This window comes from Temnothorax nylanderi, unplaced genomic scaffold (assembly GCF_030848795.1).
Source record: "Temnothorax nylanderi isolate EJ_2023f unplaced genomic scaffold, tnyl_v1.0 TNYL_tig0158_pilon, whole genome shotgun sequence".
In the NCBI taxonomy this organism is placed as follows: domain Eukaryota; kingdom Metazoa; phylum Arthropoda; class Insecta; order Hymenoptera; family Formicidae; genus Temnothorax; species Temnothorax nylanderi.
The window spans coordinates 71,199-91,439 of NW_027249220.1; the positions used below are offsets into that span (position 1 = coordinate 71,199).

At 37.1% G+C, this 20,241-nt stretch overlaps 1 protein-coding gene across 3 annotated transcripts in view; it reads right to left on the minus strand.

Annotated features, from left to right (window-relative positions):
- Positions 1 to 67: 67 nt before the first annotated feature.
- Positions 68 to 20,241, minus strand: part of Rho-5 (rhomboid-5) — a 94,627-nt gene continuing 74,453 nt past the window's right edge. The window contains exons 10-20 of one of the 3 annotated variants that reach the window (XR_011719414.1): positions 11,189 to 11,499; positions 10,918 to 11,004; positions 10,208 to 10,402; positions 9,127 to 9,310; positions 8,483 to 8,719; positions 8,349 to 8,375; positions 7,736 to 7,926; positions 7,264 to 7,560; positions 6,790 to 6,943; positions 4,721 to 6,407; positions 68 to 4,485 (exon numbers count right to left, since the gene is read on the minus strand). Coding sequence is in view for 2 of the 3 variants with exons in the window: in XM_071715261.1 (XP_071571362.1) it covers positions 5,973 to 6,407; positions 6,790 to 6,943; positions 7,264 to 7,560; positions 7,736 to 7,926; positions 8,349 to 8,375; positions 8,483 to 8,719; positions 9,127 to 9,310; positions 10,208 to 10,402; positions 10,918 to 11,004; positions 11,189 to 11,499 (2,118 nt within the window). In the remaining variant the exon portion in view is untranslated. Of the gene's footprint in view, positions 6,408 to 6,789; positions 6,944 to 7,263; positions 7,561 to 7,735; positions 7,927 to 8,348; positions 8,376 to 8,482; positions 8,720 to 9,126; positions 9,311 to 10,207; positions 10,403 to 10,917; positions 11,005 to 11,188; positions 11,500 to 20,241 lie in introns of all 3 variants that reach the window. The other 2 variants (XM_071715262.1, XM_071715261.1) reach the window with 2 other exon arrangements.

Below are 20,241 nucleotides of genomic sequence, written 5' to 3' on the forward strand. Positions count from 1 at the left end.
ACACACACACACACACACACACACACACACACACACACACACACACACACACACAAATCAGATCACGTGTGTTTCACGTTTTTCTTTATTGTTATTAAATTAATATATATATCATTCGTATATATATATTTATATATTTATATATATTTATATATTTATATATTTATATGTGTATGTATATAACAGCGACAAGTACAATGTAATGTTATGATTATTAATAATAATCGAAGGGCACCGATGATTATAGATGAGAACCGAGCAAGATAATTATTTGTAATGATATTAACAGTGGCAACCATAATAATGATGATAATGATGGTGATTTAATAATAATAAGTTGATCAATCTTTAATTAATACAGTCGTATATTCCCTTAAAGTCCGTTTCTTAATACTTATATCGCGCTTTTATAGATACAGGGATACAGAAAAATAATACCGCGCGGCCGTGGTGGAATGTTCTTTTTTTTTTTAAGTCGTATATAATATACATATATATATGTATAATATTTATATAAAAGAGGCGCAAGAGCCTTAATTAATTAATTACAAGCCAGCGCCGCCGCGCCGGCGCCCCGTATTATTTACACCGCAAAAATTAAGCGAATTTTGAGAGAAAGACCGACAAAAGTTCACTCTGCGCAATCGAATCGTCAATTTTCGAAATTACGGTTCGACACGAATGTACAACGCGAAGCTTCTTGTGCTTCACACGTGTGCCAAAACACGAGTTTCCTCACAATTTTGTAAACATTCTAAAATTATGAAGTTTGTTTCGTACTCTCAATACGTAATCTCGTAATTTGCATTGCTTTCGCCGTCTGTATTCATAGAAATATTCACGAAAATAGAAGGAATTCGAAGGCATTTTGCCATTTAACCGACTGCACTTAACTGAATGGCTGCATCGCTTTAATAACAAAAGCACCGCACGAAAAAACAGCCCCAATTGTCGAAATGGACAGTACCAGGCAAACCGTTGTCCCGTAAATCGAAACACAGAATACGAAACGGTAAAAAATTACTGCCACAAAAAAATGTTACGTTAGTCAACTTCAACGGAACGGCGAAAAATGTTTACGCAAAAGCGATCTCTCTGGTTTTTAGCCGGTTCTTGACTTCGAAAACCAAGATTCTCATTTCGCAGAAGAGAATCTCCGTGAATCTCCCCTCCGAATTCGCCTACCTTTCACGGTGGTTCCTCCGTAATAATTAGGATTAATTGTAACTTTACTTACAATCCTACCTGCCGATCAATTTTACACGCACGAGCTGCACTATGTAGATCCTTGGTCCATTTTTGACGCATACGTTTATTTACAAGGGCGGTGATTCGCCGCATCGCAAAAATTACAAGTCAACCGCGCGATCGGTGATCTGTGGATTTTACCAAGATAATTATCTTTTTACGAATTAAAAAAATATAAATTATAAATAAAATAAAAAAACATAATATATATATAGTATGTTATATAAATGTAGAAAACACATTTTCTCCGTAATAAAAAGTGATAATATTGAAAATAATATCAAAGTCTTAATAATTACGCAAATTATCGCAATACGTAAGACAAGCGTGAGATTTTTCTTAAATTAAAACGGAATGTCTGATCTAAATAGAAAGAATAGATACGTAAGACAAATCTATTTTCAAAAATATTTTAGCTCGTCAATTTTTTGATACCAAACATTTACAATTGCTTTCTCGGATAAATAAAATTTTATCTATATTATTATATACAAAGGCCAATCTTTCATCGGCATCACCATATATCTTTCGAATCTCCAACTTTCTTGGAACAAAGTCAAGATCTAATTAAAAAAAGGTTGAAAGCAACATGATTCTATTAGTCAAAATTCCCATTCTTACTTGCTTATAATTAAAAGATTATTAAGACTCTATTGAATTATTATTATTAAATTCTTTAAAGATGCCGTTTTTCTTAAAAAATTTGACTTCTATAATTTATAGAGATATCGTGCAACTCTTGAGACATCCCATATAATGAATTCCATCGAAACTTTCTCATCTTGTACAGCCATAAAATATCTAAAATTAATTATGTAAAAAGTTTGGTTCGATCGCGCAATTTGCTCGTGATTTTTGGCTCCTACAACAACCATAATCGGGGATAAAACTACCCTTTTTCTTCCCTCATTCTCTCTCTTTCCCTCCGTTTTCCTCTCTCGCCTCCGCGAGGGAAGGCGAGACATTCCACCTCGCCGTGATCGGTATGGAATTATCGAAAGTTCTCAATTTATTTATCTCCATCGTGTGGGTACGTGTACGTGTATATACGATTGTTCATATGTCCATGTACTATTGTGTATACCGTGTGTATGTGTGTATGTGTCTGTTGCATGCTATTATCTGTATATAACACATTTACAATAATAACAATACGTTGCTCGTCATCGACGATCCACCTTAACTCGCGTATGGGTATACGCTTATATATTTATAATATTTATATATATAATCCGAAAAAAAGTTTAATAGGGTGGTGGGCCACCCCGACACACGCACGCGCGCGCGCACACGTATAACACACATACACACGCACAGAACACACATACAACTTTCTCTCCGTCTCATTCTCTCCCCGTTCCTTCGTGCGATCATCGAGTCGTATATCACAAAGTTTCCAAATGCATAGTTTGGATTAAATGCGAGCAATAGCGATGACAATCATGATAACTGGTATGATGACACCTGCAAATGACGTCAAGTTACGTTTTGCATTCCGCATACGTGTTATGCTAATGTAATTGTCCGGCGAATGCGGATGTTGCACAGTCCTTTCAACTGCTTTGAAAAAAAAAAAAAAAGTACAAAGGCTTACGAGGCTGAAAGAACTTAAAAAGAATTAGCACATATTGTATAGAAATATTACGTAGAAGAAGGTAAACGTGTGTGAGAAATCTTTTTCTTTCCTAACAATCTCAGCAAATGTTCTTTCATCTTTTGTATTTTAGTATCTTTCCGTTCGATACACTATTTCCTCGAAATTCTTTTGTCATTTTAAACCAATACCGAGTGACGAAATGTAGAGTACTCGAACTGATCGCAATCGTAGCTGCAAGCGTGACTTCGCAGATATGTGCGAAATTAATATCGGGACAATTTCTACAATAAAATGGATGTACACGCGCGTATATGTACACATGGCGATGAACGGAATAAAATAGGGATTGAAACCGGAATGATTTTCCGCGCTACGCTACGCGTAGAAATAGAGAAACGGCACTTCCCATTGTTACGAAAATGCTTGTAACATCCGATCCCATCGCTCCCTCGCCCCGCTAAAGGGTTACACGGTTTCAATCCCCTGAACAAAATCGTCAAATTATCTCGCGCGAATGCCTCGCGTACCTATCTGTCTCTTCCACACCGCCTCTTCTATTCCCTCACACTCCCTCACGCGATCGCAAAATGTATATTTACAGACTTCGGAAATTGATCAAGAATTCTGATATTCGCGCCTTCCTCTCATTTACCTTTCTCTCTCTCTCTCTTTCTCTCTCTCTCTCTCTCTCTCTCTCTCTCTCTCTCTCTCTCACGTCGTTATAAAAAATTGATTCGTTTCGCCTTAAATCGTTAACACTTTCCTTCCGCCTCCTCTGCCTCGGACCTCCCCTTCCCTCCTATCCTCGATGAGGAGTCAATCATCTGGATACCAACCGGACGTCGCAATTATTCTTCGCTATATTGCGTGTACACTCCATGTTGTATATTCATTGTATATTAAAGTCTCTCGCATATTGCAATGAAACATTTCAAAACAATTGTGCTTTAACATAAATCTCGATGTTGAAACATTGCATAAGAGATTACATTTGGTTGTTATTATAAAATCTCATTATTATATTACAGTAAATTAATAGAATCATTTTATCCAGGAAATTAACAAATCAGATATATTTATGTCAAAGAGTGGAATCCTGTTAATAATAATTATATAAAAGCAATTATGTTATTAAAATTAAAACATAGTGATTAAAATTTGGCAAATTTTATGTCATGTTTTGATATTAATTCCGCATAATATCTTCTTTTTAAAATATTATATTTAAGCACAGCAAATTATGTATTTTATAATTTGTAAAATCTGTATATATTGTTTGGATTCAAAAGCACTTGATATAAAAACCCATCGAATTCGTTAAAATACCGATACATATCTATATGTGTAAAAACAAAACGATCCTTTTTTTTGATCTTTTGAAATTTTGTTTTATCGGTATATGGCTCATATTTTATGTCGAAAATTATAAAGCATTTATCTAAAAGGTCTGTCTGTATTTCCAATAACTTTAAAGATAACACGAAGTGATTTTGATAAGAAAAGTATGTGTACATACAAGTTCCATAAAACTGGCGGATGTTTCGCACGAGCGTGCGATCGACTGGTATCCAGATAGCGAACATCCACCGATCGTCCCTGCAGAAAGGCTCGCGGCCATCGTCATTACGGCCGTCGCGGTGCTACGAAAAATATCTCCAAGGTCAAGCCATCACAGACAATAGTTCCGGATGTCGGAGGTGCGGGGGACTATATCGTGCAGAGACGAAAGACGTGCGCACTTTCAAGGTTCTCCCTAAAGTTAGCTTACTAAGATCGCCCTTACAATGGTAACAAGACTCGATCCTATTTACATTTCTGGCTCTCCTCCGCCTCTCCGTTTATCCTATTAACACCTCGAGAAACGTGGATGCTAACCGCGCCGAACTCCGCGGAGACCCGGAGATGATCCATGGAGCATCCGTCCGTCATCGTCTCGCGATGCATTATTTACACTCCGTTCGGCGATTCAGAGTCCTTGGGCTCCCTCAAGGCCCGCTGGGCCCCGGCCAGCTCACGTCGGGAGCCACTCACTACGCTGAGACTTAATAATGTTAAGGCATCGTCGTGCGTCGACGAACAACGTGTTCCTTCTCTAACGTTCGTTGGCAGTAGCGAAAAAATGTCGGTCGGGATCCATCACATTCACCCGCTCGATCCAGGCACTATCAAACCCCCATGTCCCCCAAACGCACCGTGATATCACTCTTACGAATAACGCGAACACGATCGAAAAATGATCGTTGGATTTCTCAAAGTTCGAAAAACTCGGAAACTTTGATGGTGGAACTTTTGGAGTTTGCGAAATTTCAGAAGCTCGGTGATTCGAATAGTGTCGTCGTGGAAGCGCAATCGTTAAGTAATAGTATTATCTTCAAAGTTTGCGTTCTGCAAATCTTGCGACTGTAATAACGCAAATCTGATGGTTCTCGAAGCTCGATGAGATCGTTAAATGTCGATTGAAGGCCAAAGAAACGCTCATTTTCATTCTTCCTTCAGTTTTATCGGAAAGACAAGAAATTATCCTTCTATCTTTTTAGTTCCTTTTTAAAAATTGAAGATTTCTTTTCCGTAATGAGATCTCTTTCCTTTTCTCTGTGACTACAGTGAAGAAAAACATTTATTGGTCTTCTTTCACAGTTTTTTTTTTAACTTAAGAAACAATTTCCTTTTCAAGTTTTTCTTCCAGCTAGAATGAAGAAAAATATTTATTGATCTTTTCTTTCACTTCTTCCAAGGAATTCAAAAAAATTCATTACATTTAAACCTCTTCCAAAATTTTGCATTTAACTTTGTCAACAAATTAAGAAATCTTCCGTCTTTCTTCAATGATTCGAGAAATCTTCCTTCTGATTGTTTTTAGACAACTTTCTTCAGCTTCGTACAGTTAAGCCTTTCGAAGATTTCGAGCTATGGTTATCCTTCAAGCGAAAAAGTCTTTTTCCTTTATTCAGCTCCGACCGATCTTGCGGCTTCAGACACATCTTTGGGAGTCGACGAGGAGCGTCGTCAGAACGAGCGCGGCGAACGGTAATGGCGTATTGTAGTGATGCGCGCGATGATGAGGAGCGTGAGGTCGGGGGCCGAGCGGAACAATTTCGCGCTCGACTGTGAACCGCGGCCCCGTGTGTCATACCGCTTGCTCCTCTCGCTTGAAATTGATGTTCTGGGAGGCGCAAAAGTCGCGGGTGAACGGCACGCAGTTGAACAGTTTGCACACCTCACACTCGTACACCGGTACGTTGTAGAAGAGGGCGAGCAGCATGGCGAACAGGCCCACGATCAGGATCAGGCAAACCCAGATCAGCAGGATCTTCCGTCTACGGTCATAATGGCCAAACGAGATGAACGGCATCAGCGCGTAGGCCGCCAAGAAGCCGAAGATAAAGCCGAACAGATGCGCGTAGTTGTCTATCCATGGCAGGATACCTAGCGTCAGCAGCCCCAGCAGGATCAGAATCAGCTTGGACAGTGCGCGACGTGGGTGCTTCAGCATCGGCCAGCAATGCAGCACTTCGACCACCAGCGTGGCAAGCAAAGCGAAATGCGCGCCGGCTGGACCGACCTGTAATTAAGTGACGACAATTGTTGTTGATGTACATATCCAAAAGCTTCAACGAGCATGATAGATTAAAAGAATTTTTGTTTTATATACAATAAAAAAAAAGAAATGAGATTTTTTAAGCAATATCTCAATATTAGACAGACAATTGTCTATAAATATTGTTAATCTCGATTAATCTTAATAGCCAGTAAATACTGATAACATATTATTTAATCAATAAATTACTAAATATAGATAACAGTTTCCTTTTAATATAAACAAAGTTTTGTATTGTAATTTCATCATTTTACAAATCTTATTGTTTAGCATAATTTATGATGAGTTTGACACAATTATATCTAAAGTATTATTAACAAACAATGTATATGGTTTAAGTACTTACTTCTGCTCTATAAGGTACAAAGATTGCGCTGGCCAAATTCCCAGCAAGAGCCCCAATAAAGTAGATTAAAGCGATGCGCAACGAGCCTGCCAATTTTTCCAAATCTCTCATCAGAAAATATTGGATCAGCAACGTAATTATCAAGTGGATGATTCTGAAAAATCGATTTATTGGAATAAACATATAAATCACAAGTTTATTTCTTTTAAATTAATTTACTCAAACTAATCGATTGGCTTTATTTTATTAAGTTTCAATAAAAATAAATAAATGGTGCCTTGTTTTTTTTTTAAATTACATTTAACGGCAAATTGATTTTGTTTATTGGGATCCATTTATTGAAATAAATAAACTGTTTTCAAAAAAAATTTTTTTTAAATTAACTTACAATTAGTGAGATAAATAAATGCATTTTGCTTCTTCGAGACTTAATAAGATAAAAAAATCGATCTTTTGTTTGTCGTGAGCTATTACCCGGCATGAAGAAAGATGGTGGTGAAAAGTCTATAGAACTGGTCCGGCCATTCCGGATGCAGGAACGGTATCATCCCGCAGACGTCGTGCAAACACTCCACCTGGGAGCACAGGGATGCCTCCTCGTGAAAATAACCATGGACGAAATCGCAGTACTCCTTCGTGGTGATCCGACACATCCCGTGAATCCCGATGCAACACGGATGGCCGATCACCTCGCACACCATGTGCTCCGCCATCTTATCCTTGTAGCGGCCGATGGGAAAGTTGGCGTTGCCCCGTTGACCCCCGTTTTTACTGTCAAGAATCAATATTTCGATGTATTTCTTTTTTATAACCATTTTAATCTTCGTGAATTGCAATTTTATTTTCACAAGCTCATTTCCGCAAATAGCTCTGCTTTTTCGCGTAGGGGTATTCTGTTATTTGCCCTTTAGAGAAATCGTGAATAAAATTACGGGGTAGTACTCACCTGAAACGTTGGCTAAAGGGATTGGTTTTCCGACAGATCGGCCACTTGGTGATGTCGTCTGGCCATTCGTAAGGTGCGATACTTGCCGGGGCGTCGCAGAACTTTGGGTCCAGTCCGCAAACTGACCCACTGATGCGACCGCCGGGCCCGCTGTCTCCGGGTCCCCATTTCTTCCAGGTCGATATTGTATTCTGCGAGATTCAACACAATCGTAATTGATTTCGTTGTCAGCGAGGATTGATTTTTGAGACTTTAAAATATCATTAGATATTTCCCAATCTCCTGGATCGAAACATGCATAAATTAACAATTAATTAAATTAATAACAGAAGTCGTGGTGCGTAATTTATTAGCAAAATAAATTATGTAGCAAAAATTAACACCTTAAAACTTTTCTGTTTCATTAAATGGGGACAAATTAAATTCGTACGTTAACTAATAAAAAGAGAAAGCATTTGTGTTTATGTCAGAAAAGTTTCAAATCAAATAATGAAAAATTGTGACGAGCGCTGACAATATGCAATAAATTGAAAACATATATTCTCTTTCCTTCTTTTCGCTAGGTGCTTTTTCGGGGGCTAAAGAATCGAAGTAAAAATTAACGATAATTTACCATAGCAGTGGATCTCAATCCCCGGACCTGTTGGGCGCGCATGGAAGAAAATTTTATTATCATAAACATACATGGCCGTGAAGAGCCAACGGTATGTTACAAAGTGTTATCTCGAAATAATCGGGGAAACTTACGGAACAGTCTGCTTTGCTGGACTGAACGCAGCCGGAGTCGTCATTCCTGATGCAACAGGCAGTATCCCGTTCTCTTTCCCGCCACACGTCGATCTCCTTCAGGATCTTGATGTCCCGACGCATACACGGCGCGAACTTGGCGCCGAGGTGGATCAAATCTGCAGCCCTAGGGCCCAGCCAAAAGTTCGCCGGTTCCTGGTAGTCGACTTGTTGCAACGACAGACTCGTTACGAGAACCTGGGCACAATTCAATCCACATTTTTCCAATCGTCCTTACATTTTTCATTAAAAAAAAAAAAAAAACAGCGACTAGCATTTAAACAGAGCTCGAAATATTTTAAACAAGCGTAAATTTCAGTACATATTTAAAAAGAAACAAAGACTAAAAGTATCGTTGTAGCTTAAAGTGATCATTCACTTCTTATTGCTCCAAACAAGGATTGAGTGGACTCAACAGAATTTGCTTTAATTCAGCATAGCTAAAATAAGGAAAGTTTTATCTTCTGCGCATAAAGCGTTTGAATTTATTCTCAACGAGATTAGTTTTCCAATAAGATTGACGAAATGCCAAGCGAAGTTTCTAAGAAGTGACCGACCGTCGTAAATAACTGTAGCCGACAGATAGCGAATTTCTATTTGCTCACCAATCCCGATCGATGGTTGAGATCCATCCCGACAGGACCGAATCCGTAACAGGCCAGCGATATTATCAGAATCAATACTTGCACAGTAGTGATCCAGTACGTGAAATACGGCCGGTGATCCTCGAAATTGTCCAACTGCTTCTTTATGTCCGGTTCGTGCGCGACGCTTTTCCGAAAAGATCGCCTGGAATAACGAGGGAAAAAAACTTTAATACCTCACCGAGCTCTCGTTCCCTTTACTACGTTTCGTTTGCTCTAATCTCGATTTTGTCAATGGACAAAATGCTTTCTATACAATAATGGCACAATACGCGACATATATGTTCTGATAATACTGCAAATATATCCTAGCCAGTAATGATTAGTCGACGTCGATTCAATTAATTATTTCTGACTGGAATAGTATTAATATAATATTGTGTAAAATAATTATAAAAAATTATACACGTAGATATATAATAAAAATATACGAATTAGGGCCGGTTGTTCGAACCTTTTGGTAAACTAACAGGCATTATGTGAAAAGTATAATAATGACATTTAATTTAATTCAAAGGACAAAGTGTGTAATTAATAAAATTCACTTTAAATATTCCCTTTTGTTTGCTGTTATCTCGATTTTGTCAATAGACAAACCGTTTTCTCTATAATAATGATACCCGCAATACGCGATATGTTCCGATAATAAATTTTACCTCGAATATTCCAGCCAGAAATAATTAGTCGACGTCGATTCAACTAATCATTTCTGGCTGGGACAATATTAATATAATATTGTACGAAATAATATATGTATATATTTAAAAATATATTAACTATATGTATAATATATGTAAAAATTATCATAACGACATTAAATTTATTTTAGAGGAAAACTGTATGGTAGGTTGATAAGTTCATTTTTAATATTCCGTCTAAAATATACCTTATGAAAATTACACGAACTTCAACTGTCTTTCGCTGAAGGCGGATCATCTTGTACAGTGTCAGTTAATTGATTTCCAATTAAGACAGTCTAGCTCTCGCAGGAATGTAATTTATTTCAGGCCTCGCAACAAAGAATAAAATATGAATAATGTACCCGAAGAAACGACCGACAATGCCCATCCCGTATCGCCGCCGATTGCTGTTGTCGAAAACACGATCGATCGTGTTACGGGAGATCCTCGTGGCCCCGGCTATCTCCCGGCTGCGGAGAGTCACCCCTTCCTCTTGCGGCACCCTCGTACCCTCCGCCGGAGGCGCGTCGTACTTCGACCTGCTCCAACTTGTTTTTCTGTAATTTCTTTCTCGTTGTACATGTTTGCGCGTTTGTCGATCAACGATAAGTCCACTTTGCTTTTATCCGAGTACAAAACAGGTCCTTACGATCATCTAAGTCGTATGTGGTCCTTGCAATGTACAAATGGCAATGGCTCTTGGATTGCGAGAATTCAAAAGCAAAGGAGCTTTTATAAATTAAGTTCGAAGCTTGATAATACGCAAGGATCTTGTTTTTCATTTAATTCACATGCAATTGATCCTTGATTCATCTCCGCGAGATGAGTCAAGACATTTATGGGAGACCATTATTTCCGATTTATTAAATTAATCATTAGAAAATATGGTATTTGAATTATTTTTTAAATCATTAACATAAAATGCTATTTATTAGCTTTTGAAGCTATAGTTACTTAATTTTAACGATAATAATTGAGATTTGACACAGTTTGATGGCTCAATACTTTAAATTAGGACTGTGATATTTGACCTTCTATTAGGAAGAGCTTAATTAGGAATTAGAATTCTCACCTGGAAATATAATGGTCCCTCGGGATCGAACGGGGTCGTCTGACTTGTCCGTCGATCGTCGTCCTGTCATCCTTTTGCTGTGCGAACCTGCAGGGAAAGAGCACCCAATGTCTCGCTGTCAGAAGATTAAAGAAAAACATATGTACATCTAAACAACTCTGATTTTTCACCCAAAAAACTTCAAAAGGGTAGAAGAATTTTAAAATTATTGCGACGTTTTTTTGTAATTATTTTAATATATCCCCGGAATCCCTAATTCTACAAAACCTACCCAACTAACCCCTCGGTACTGATCCCCTCGCGATCCTGCGTAGAGTCGAGAATATCTGTTATCTTAGCGCCGACCTCTTCGTCCTTGACCAGTCCGCTGGAGGCCTGATCGATTTGCGTCTGCGACTGCTGAGATGACGGCGGGAGCGGAAGGGGCGGCGGTGGCGGCGGGGGCCTCTCAAAGAAGGCCTCGTCCTCGTCCTGGCCGCTGTCGGGGTCTGTCCTCGACAGGTACGCGATCATGCTCGGCGGGAAGCTGCGCGACTCCGGACGTGATTGCGAGCGCTCGCGAGGACGCTGCCTTGTCAACGACTGTCAACACACAATGGTGCTTCCATTAAATAGGATTACGATATTTGTATTCTTGAAAATTGAATACCTTCGCCAAAATTACATATATACCAATTTTCTTATGCTTTTATTTATAAAAAAAGTTTTTCGCGAATAAAGACTAAATAGTTTCTAAAGATGAGATATAAGCAATAGCAAGAAAATAGAAAAAGATAAATTCGATCGACAAAACTCGGGCGCCTCTACACTGTTAAATATTAAAGGATGAAATTTAAACCGATATACCCTAAATAACATTTTATTATTTTTAACCACCATGTGTGTCAAAATTTATTATTTTAACACAAAACAGTATTGTTTTAACTTCATTGATTTGATTTAGTTAAATTAACATTGTTTTAGTTAAATTAACGACGTATCGAGAGTAAGAATAGTGGCGACCTACAAGAATGGTTAAAAATGATTCAAATTGCGTACACGGAGAGAATTTTTTGTTATATTTTACCCTTAAATTCACTACAAACTTGGGACAACTTGGCAACCAAGGAATTTTTAAAATATACAAAAGACATTTTACAAACAACGTGATAAAAATTACCAAGCAGATTGGTAAATTTTGAAAAATTATTGAAATTTCCTAGATATATTTTAGTAAAATTAATCAAACATATTTTATATTTTAATGTAATAGATATTAATATTTTTTATTATGGTAGATATTAATCAGAATAGCTCGCATAAAATTCTTGGTGGTACATGTTGTCCTACAACTACCATGATTTTAGGGTAAAGAAGGAGGGTCCCTAAGGCCTGTTTTCGGCACCCTTCAAAATTGGACCAAAATGGCTGGAATCACTTCCTTATACCCTTGGAAGTAATATTTAGTCAATTCCAGCCTAAACGGAAGTATTTAGAGTGTATACTTCAAGTATACATGGTGAATCAGCGCGCCCGTATCAAGCATTTTTTTTGTGAGATAGGGTCCGATATAAGGCCATGGACATAAGCAGAACCTGGTCTATTGAATTAAAAGCTTAAGGGATCGTAGTTGCTCAAAAAGGTGCATACAGTTCTTAAAACAGTTCTTTTCAAAACTTCGTATTTAGCCTTGCGGCAGAAAATACGTCAGTCATTTCTTTCAGAAGTATTTGTAATAAGTGTTTCTACGTGATCTACGATAGTGTTTTGGAAAGCTCTCGAGATAAGCTACAAGATATGTAAAAATAGGGGGTTCTATATAAAATATTGAAATCGACATTCACGTGACCTTCAAATGACTATCCAAGGTCAAACCAATGACACCATCTTATGTCCCCCTTGAAACCATACAACTTTTATCTGAAACATTTTTCTCAAAAACGCTTAGTTTTCCAAAGAAATGCTTGATACGGGCGCGCTGATGCAGCATGTATACTTGAAGTATACACTCTAAATACTTCCGTTTAGGCTGGAATTGACTAAATATTACTTCCAAGGGTATAAGGAAGTGATTCCAGCCATTTTGGTCCAATTTTGAAGGGTGCCGAAATCAGGCCTTATGGACCCTCCCCTTCTTTTAAGAGAAAATTCTCTCCGTGTATAATTCGACATTAAAAATTTAACAGTGTATCCGACACTAAAGAAACGATCTCCGCTATCCCAATTTCATAATTAACAAGTCTGTTTTCTCGAACGTTGAAAGATTTAACAAGGAGATTGGGGCACGCGAGCTGTCTTACGGGAACGTTTGGAAAAGCAAAAGCGTTAGAAATCGATGTCCAAAGTTTCGCGGCAATCGCTAACTGCGCTACATCCCCAGTTACAGTCCCGATACCGCTAATAAACTGTCAGAGCTGTCGAAAGCACACTCTCTCACGCGCGGCCGCCGCGCCGCGCCGTCCGATCGGTCGTCCACTCGCTGGCACCTACTACTGCCTGTTATACCGGTCAGTAGTAAGTGCAAACCAGTCGGCAGCCGCCGCGTGTCTGACCATGCATTTGCCGTCATCCCTTCGAAACTTCGTAAAACTAGCAGCATTAAACGGCAGTTTAAGTTCGCAACTTCCGCCGATATTGTTTCGGCCATGTCCTTCGACTAACGAGACGATGTCTTTGTCAAGCGAATCTGCGCGTATACACGGTGTCGCAGAGTAAACTGATAAAATTTCATCAACAAAACCGACCCCCCCCCCCCTTGAAATCTCCCCGAAAATGTAACGATTTGTCGTAATTTTTTACGTTTTAATAAATTATATAATTGTATTATATATAACATATTCTGTAAATAGAAATTTTAAGAATATTCCGAAATGTTCAAAGAAACTGGACAACGAGACGGAATATTTCAGATTACTGCGGAACCTTTTTAAATCTTTTTAATCGATCTTATCTCAAAGCGATAATGAAAGATCGAGGACTTTCAATTTTCCAGAACGGCCTGGCGCATTTTTCAAAATACGCCGTTCAATTGCGTATGGACGACGATTAACAGCCGAGAACCGAGTGTCGCGACAGTACAAAATCCGATCGGCGGGGCTCGATACGAAGCAATAACAGAGTGAATGTTAATTCCCGCAAGCCGTGCACGAAATTAAATTCCGTCGGATTTCACAGAGGCGTAGTCCCGCTTCCGGGAATTTTTCCGCTTTAACGGGCTCGCCATTATATCAAGAGAAAACATATATCTCGCGTTCGCATTCCTAGCTCATGTTAACCCTTTGTAACTCATGTTATCAAAAATAAAAAATATGACAACTATTTTAAATTGATTTACAACAGATAAATTCATGATTTAGAATGTTGATGGACACTTTGCCGGGTTTGTAACAGTATTGTTACCAGGAGTTACAAAGGGTTAAATATCTCAATTTGCGATGTACATTCTTTGACAAATAAAAATATATGATATTTATGTTGACATTCCATTAGATTAAAGACAAATTTAACGCATATCTTAATTTTATAGCATTCTTCCTTTGCTCATTCTTCATAAAAAGGATGAAATGCATCATATTTTAATTAAAACTAGACTTTATTCCTGTTTTTAGTTGCAATCCTCCTCCCCCCCCCTCCCTAAAGTGTCAATACGATACTATAGTAGATCCAATTACATGAAATTGAAAAAATAAACTTTTTATTGAATACAGTTAAATTAAATCTCGAATGAAATGACACGACTGCGAAGTTGTCATTGAAAGTCGTTGAAAAAAAAAACGAAGAAATTACCATTTAAAGGATCCGATTCGACGATAACGATCGGCAATAATTCGAGACCTAATTAATTCGTATCCATCGTCATGATTAGATTACATTATTGGCTCGCCATTAATATCGATCAACGATGATGGCACACGCATAATGAGCATTCACTGGAAAATCCATCATTTTGCGAGCATATAATTAAACGCAGATCTGCATAATCCGGCATTAACGACTTGTTGGCGCGTTGGCGGATGCGACCGCGCAGTTGCAATTTCGAAATGGTTTCAGTTGGTATATCGACACCCCGCGTTTCGTTTCCGCCAGGCCTAATGCTGAAATTTACTGAAAGGACATCGATACTTGTATATCTCTCAATGTTTTCTTTAAAAGTATATCCACTGCGACAAGGAAAGTTCCAGCAATTCGAAAATTCCTAAAAATCTGAAACTTTGAAGAAATAAAATTTATATAAATCTAATTACACAGCAATTTTCTATTTGTGATAAACGATTCTAAGGGTAAAAACCCTCTTTGAAAGAAAATCTGACTTTCCATATTTCTGTTAATATCGTAGAAACTATAAGAGATATTGAAAGATATAAAAGTTCATTTTTCATGCCTGCAATATGATAAGACATTAAAAAAATTAAATTTTAAAATACTTTCTTCGTTATTTTCTTAATCGGTTTTATTATAGTTGGATAACGGACGCGCTCGGAAGGATAAATATTTACGCTCTATGAAAATTATCTCATGTGCTAATTTTGCAGAACGCTATTTTATATTACATTATTTATATTGTACAATGGTATTAAATCAAATAAATTTTGACAATATTTTTTATTTACGACGAATATTTATTGTTATATTTTTGGAACATACGTTAATATGTTTTTGGACACTAAAGATTAATTTTAGGTACGTTTAAAATCTCCAATTCGCAGAATATTATAAAAGACTTTACATTTGATTATTATCGAATAATAAAAATTTCACAGATTAAGAGAATGGTGGGAGAAGGATTTATAAACATATTTTTTTAAATCTCTTATTATATTATTGTAAACCATGAAAATTGTGAACTTTTGTATCTAATATTCTTTTTATGTCTCTTATAGTTTCTGCAATATTAATTATAGATATATGAAAACATTTCAGATTTTCTTTGAAGGGCTGCTTTCGCTCTTAGAAGAAGAGTTTATTTAGCCGAAACAGGAAATTACTGTGTAATTAGATTCACACATACTTTGTTTCTACAAAATTTCAATTTTTTAAAGGAATTTTTCGCGTTGCCAAACGTTCCTTTAATAATTAAAAGGAAAATTTGCAGAAATTGCATGACTTAAACCTTCAAAATCAAGGATAAATCACTTTAGAAACTCTCGTCCCTTTGCGGGGGAAAGGCAGGATTTCCTTATTTACTTCTCGCATGAATGCGGCAATGCGCGCAATTCGCCATTTCTGCGAAATTAAAAGGAAGATGGAATACAAGAGCGAGACAGAGAGATGAGCGAGAGAAGCGTGCGTCGCGCCCGTCGCGCGTAACGAAGTGTTTTAAATCTTAGGGCGGCGTAACGAAGGGAGTAGATTACCCTCGTAACTCGCTTTACTCGCCCTTTATGCGTACCGCTGCAGGGACGTAATTAATTGCGGCGCGGCGCGGCGCGGCGCACGCGTTACACGCGAGTTTTTATTAAAATTTACATCGTCCGAGCGCGCGCGAGCGCAGCGCGACGTAATAAGGAGACAGCGGCTCCATTTATTAGCAGATATCTAATAAACTCCATTATTAAGTAAGATCGGCGTTACTTTCATCAGAGCGTCCAGCTGTGTTTTTCCGGACCAGCTTTACCGACCGCTATTTCGCTCGACTGCAACTCATATAAATAAAATAAAATGGTACTTTTTACATTACAAATTTTTCTACCGACGATTATAATCAAACATTTTAAGACGGAGTAAAGGAACTCGATAAAAATATTGTGACGCTAAATAATTTCATCCTAAAAATTACTATTAAGGAGGAAAAATAGAATAATAGAATAATTAATAAAAAAAAATATATTATATGCCGACGTAAAAAATCAGGCGATCCGTGTCGAAATCTCGTGTGTGTACTATTATGACCGAGTTTATGTTCCAGATTCAACACTATACGTTATAGTTGTTATTAAAAAGGGGTTCGCGAAATATGGTTTAAGCAGCGCAGGCCGCATTTCCGCTTAATAAATTTTGTTATTGCCAGTGCACAATCGCGAGAATCGCGGAATTGTGATTTGATCGCGCGGAACGGATCGCGGCGAAATTAATTCGTATCGTTTTTCGGACCTCATTTTCGCCGCTTTGTGCTCGGCTTTCTCGATCGTCGATAATAATTCCATGGTGCCACGTCGAGAAAAATCGGACGCGGTACAATGCGGAATTATCGGCGGAAATCGCGCGATTCGTTCCGTTCGTTCAAAACGCCCGATACGTATAATATAATCCAAGTAACAACGAAAAATATATTAACATCGCAATGACATTTCGTATTAATCACGGAAAAAACCAGTTCAAAAACAAGATGTAATAATGTGTGTCCGAAATTAAAAATTTTTTAACTAATTCGTTTCAATTGAGCAAACTGTATTGTTATCTCGGATCCTGGAAATGGAATTAAGGATGTATGGGTGACATCTCAAAGCATTACCAAAAATCTAAAAATTTCATAGATTGTTCTATTATTACGTCTAAGTATCTGTGTAAAATTTCAGCACAATTCTCTTACTGGTTTAAAAGTTATTGTAATTAAGGATGTATTGGAGGTATTTCAAATATATTCAGAAAGTGCTGTAAATTGTTTCTAAATTAAATTAAAAATATTCTGTAAAATTTTGAAGTTATTTAAGAGTTATTTAAGTTTAAAGTTGATAAAATTAACATTATCCCTTATAGAGAATCGACATTTTTGCTGTGTGTAAATATAAATAAAATATAAATAAACCATTAAGATATTTCTTAAACTTTTTTTATGTGTAAAACATACATCATTGATATTGTATTTTAAGTTTCAAAATTTTTTGCAACAAAACAACTTTTTAAATTGTTTAAACAATACTAATTATTTAAATAACAAAAAATCATACTCAAATTGTTAACGGTAATCCCTTCTAACATATAAAAAATTTTGAGTTGTTTGACATACATGCAAAGTCTTCTTTTATTGAAAGTTTAACTTTTAGCAAGGACTGTACGACCTATACATCCTTAAAAGAAAGTCGGCGCACAAAGTAATTTTGAAAAAATTGTAACGCGAATCATATTATTTCGTGTCACGAAATATTCGATGTCTGTATTTAATTTATAATAATGTAGTTCAAATTATCTATTACTTTCTAAATAATTATGTTACAATAATGACAGCGTGACCTTTTCCGACAAGTATTTAAGCCTATCAATTATTGTTATTGGTTATTAGTCGTTAATTACAATGCAATTACACAATATCAACAATTGCGCGCGAATCGCTCGTCAAATTATGACTTCAAAGTCAGGCGGAAAAGTCCAAATAAGTTCGCGATGAAAGTTTAAAATACTCGGGACGGCGTGTCTTAATGCAAGAATGATCGCAGGCGACCATGAATTTTCCGTTCGACTTGGAATCGACTTGGACTCTCGCGGGTTGAACCGCTGAAATATTTTAATGGGCCATCGTGGTATATACGAAAGGGACACACACTTTCCCGCGGCGATGCATGCTCCAGTCGTTGTCCGGCCGGTACCAGTTAAGTGGTAAGTTTTGAAATATGGCCGACCGCGACCATCCGCGTACGGCACGGCGCGAGGAGAATACATCGCGCAATGCGCGCCCGTGCAATGTGGCCGCTGCTCGATGAATTCAAATGGCCGCGATCGAGAACGGCCGAAAATGTATAAATTCGAACATATATTTCGTGATAATCGACAAAAGGCATTGTTGGCCGAATTTCGGCGCGAGAATAAAAGAGTTTACTGTTTTCGTTTTGTATCGCAGAGTGAATTGTTTATCTATTTCGCTCATCAATTACAAAAGATTTTTATTTAACAGTAAATTTTAAGAACGTCCGAATCTATTTTGCGATTCCGATTATTCAAATATCGAAATAAACAACATGCTTCTTATAATTGTAAAGAAATTATATGTTATACCATATTGAGGAGAAGGGTGCATTTGAAAATGATCGAAATATCAATTTTCTATTTTTTTTTTCAAAATAGATTTTCTTCTGCGTGCTTTGAGTTATATAAAATGGTTTCTGTCTAAATGTCTAAAAAAAGACTGAACGTACTTCCTCTCCGAATAATTGGAAGCGGATGATAAAAAAAATAACAGAAAGAACTTTTTATAAATTTTTATTTGATTTATCACATGATTGTGCGTCTTCTATTTAATTTGTAGCCTTGATTTAAAATAGACAATGAAAAAGGGGATAAAAATTATTGCAAAAAATGTGTGGTTGTAACACGCTATTAAAACCTTTGAAGCACTCTCGTGTAAAATCACTTTTTTTTACCTCTATATGTACTTTTATCTTGACAGGTACTAAATCGATTTTTATGAACTTTTTTTAAATTTCTCTAATGGATGGGCTACGATTTGATAGTTCGCTTTTAAAGAATTATCAATGTATCAAAAGCTACGATCAATTAAAGCAAAAAAAAAAGAATTTCTTTCAAATTACAATTAAAATTCGGGAAAAGCTTGTTTAGGAAAAAGCATCGATCAAAATGCGACTAATTACGTGAGAAATAAAAGAAAGAAAAGATGAAGTATGTTCAATTTTGCAATTGTGCAGCCTTCCCTTTAAACTTTCGCGAACTAAGTTGCATATTATAAAAATTATTGTACTACAGCTCTCTTACGTAACGATTCAAAAAAAGCATTCAAACATATTTAAATGTACATATTAACTTTATATACAGATATATTTGACTACTTTGTTGCACGAGTAACCATATGTAGCATAATATTTGTGAAATAATCGCGAGCGCGGTGAAACACCTGAATAATTCGAAGGTGAAATTTCGTCTTAGCGTTGGCGGGAGCGCAAAGTTGGCGCGCGAGCGGAAATAAGCCCTTCTGGCGTAAACTAAAACCGAAGTTACGTAATGGGGCGACGGGCGTGCGGGTCGCTCCACTTTTATGACTGGAATATTACTCTACTTGGCTAATCTAAACTTTAGGGTTAATGTAATGTAATTCAACGAAGGCGGTTTACACCCGGCCGGCTAATTACGTCGCGCGATTTGGGGCCCGCGTGATCCTAATAAATTCATTTGCGGATTTATGTATACATATGTACGTTTATTTCGTATATAATGTTTATCGAGATCGGCAATATCTCGATAAAGATAAAATTGCACAAAGAGAAGCCAGCTGATCAGGCTGACCGAGAACTAATGGGATTAACATTTCGAGCTCTAAATATTATACTCGACTACGCATTAAATTTTCCAATTAATCGTATCCAAGAATTAACTAGATAAATCCACAATGTTTAACAAATCTGAGAAGTACCTACGTTTCTCAATTAGCAGAATAATTAATTGGACAAATGTATTTCA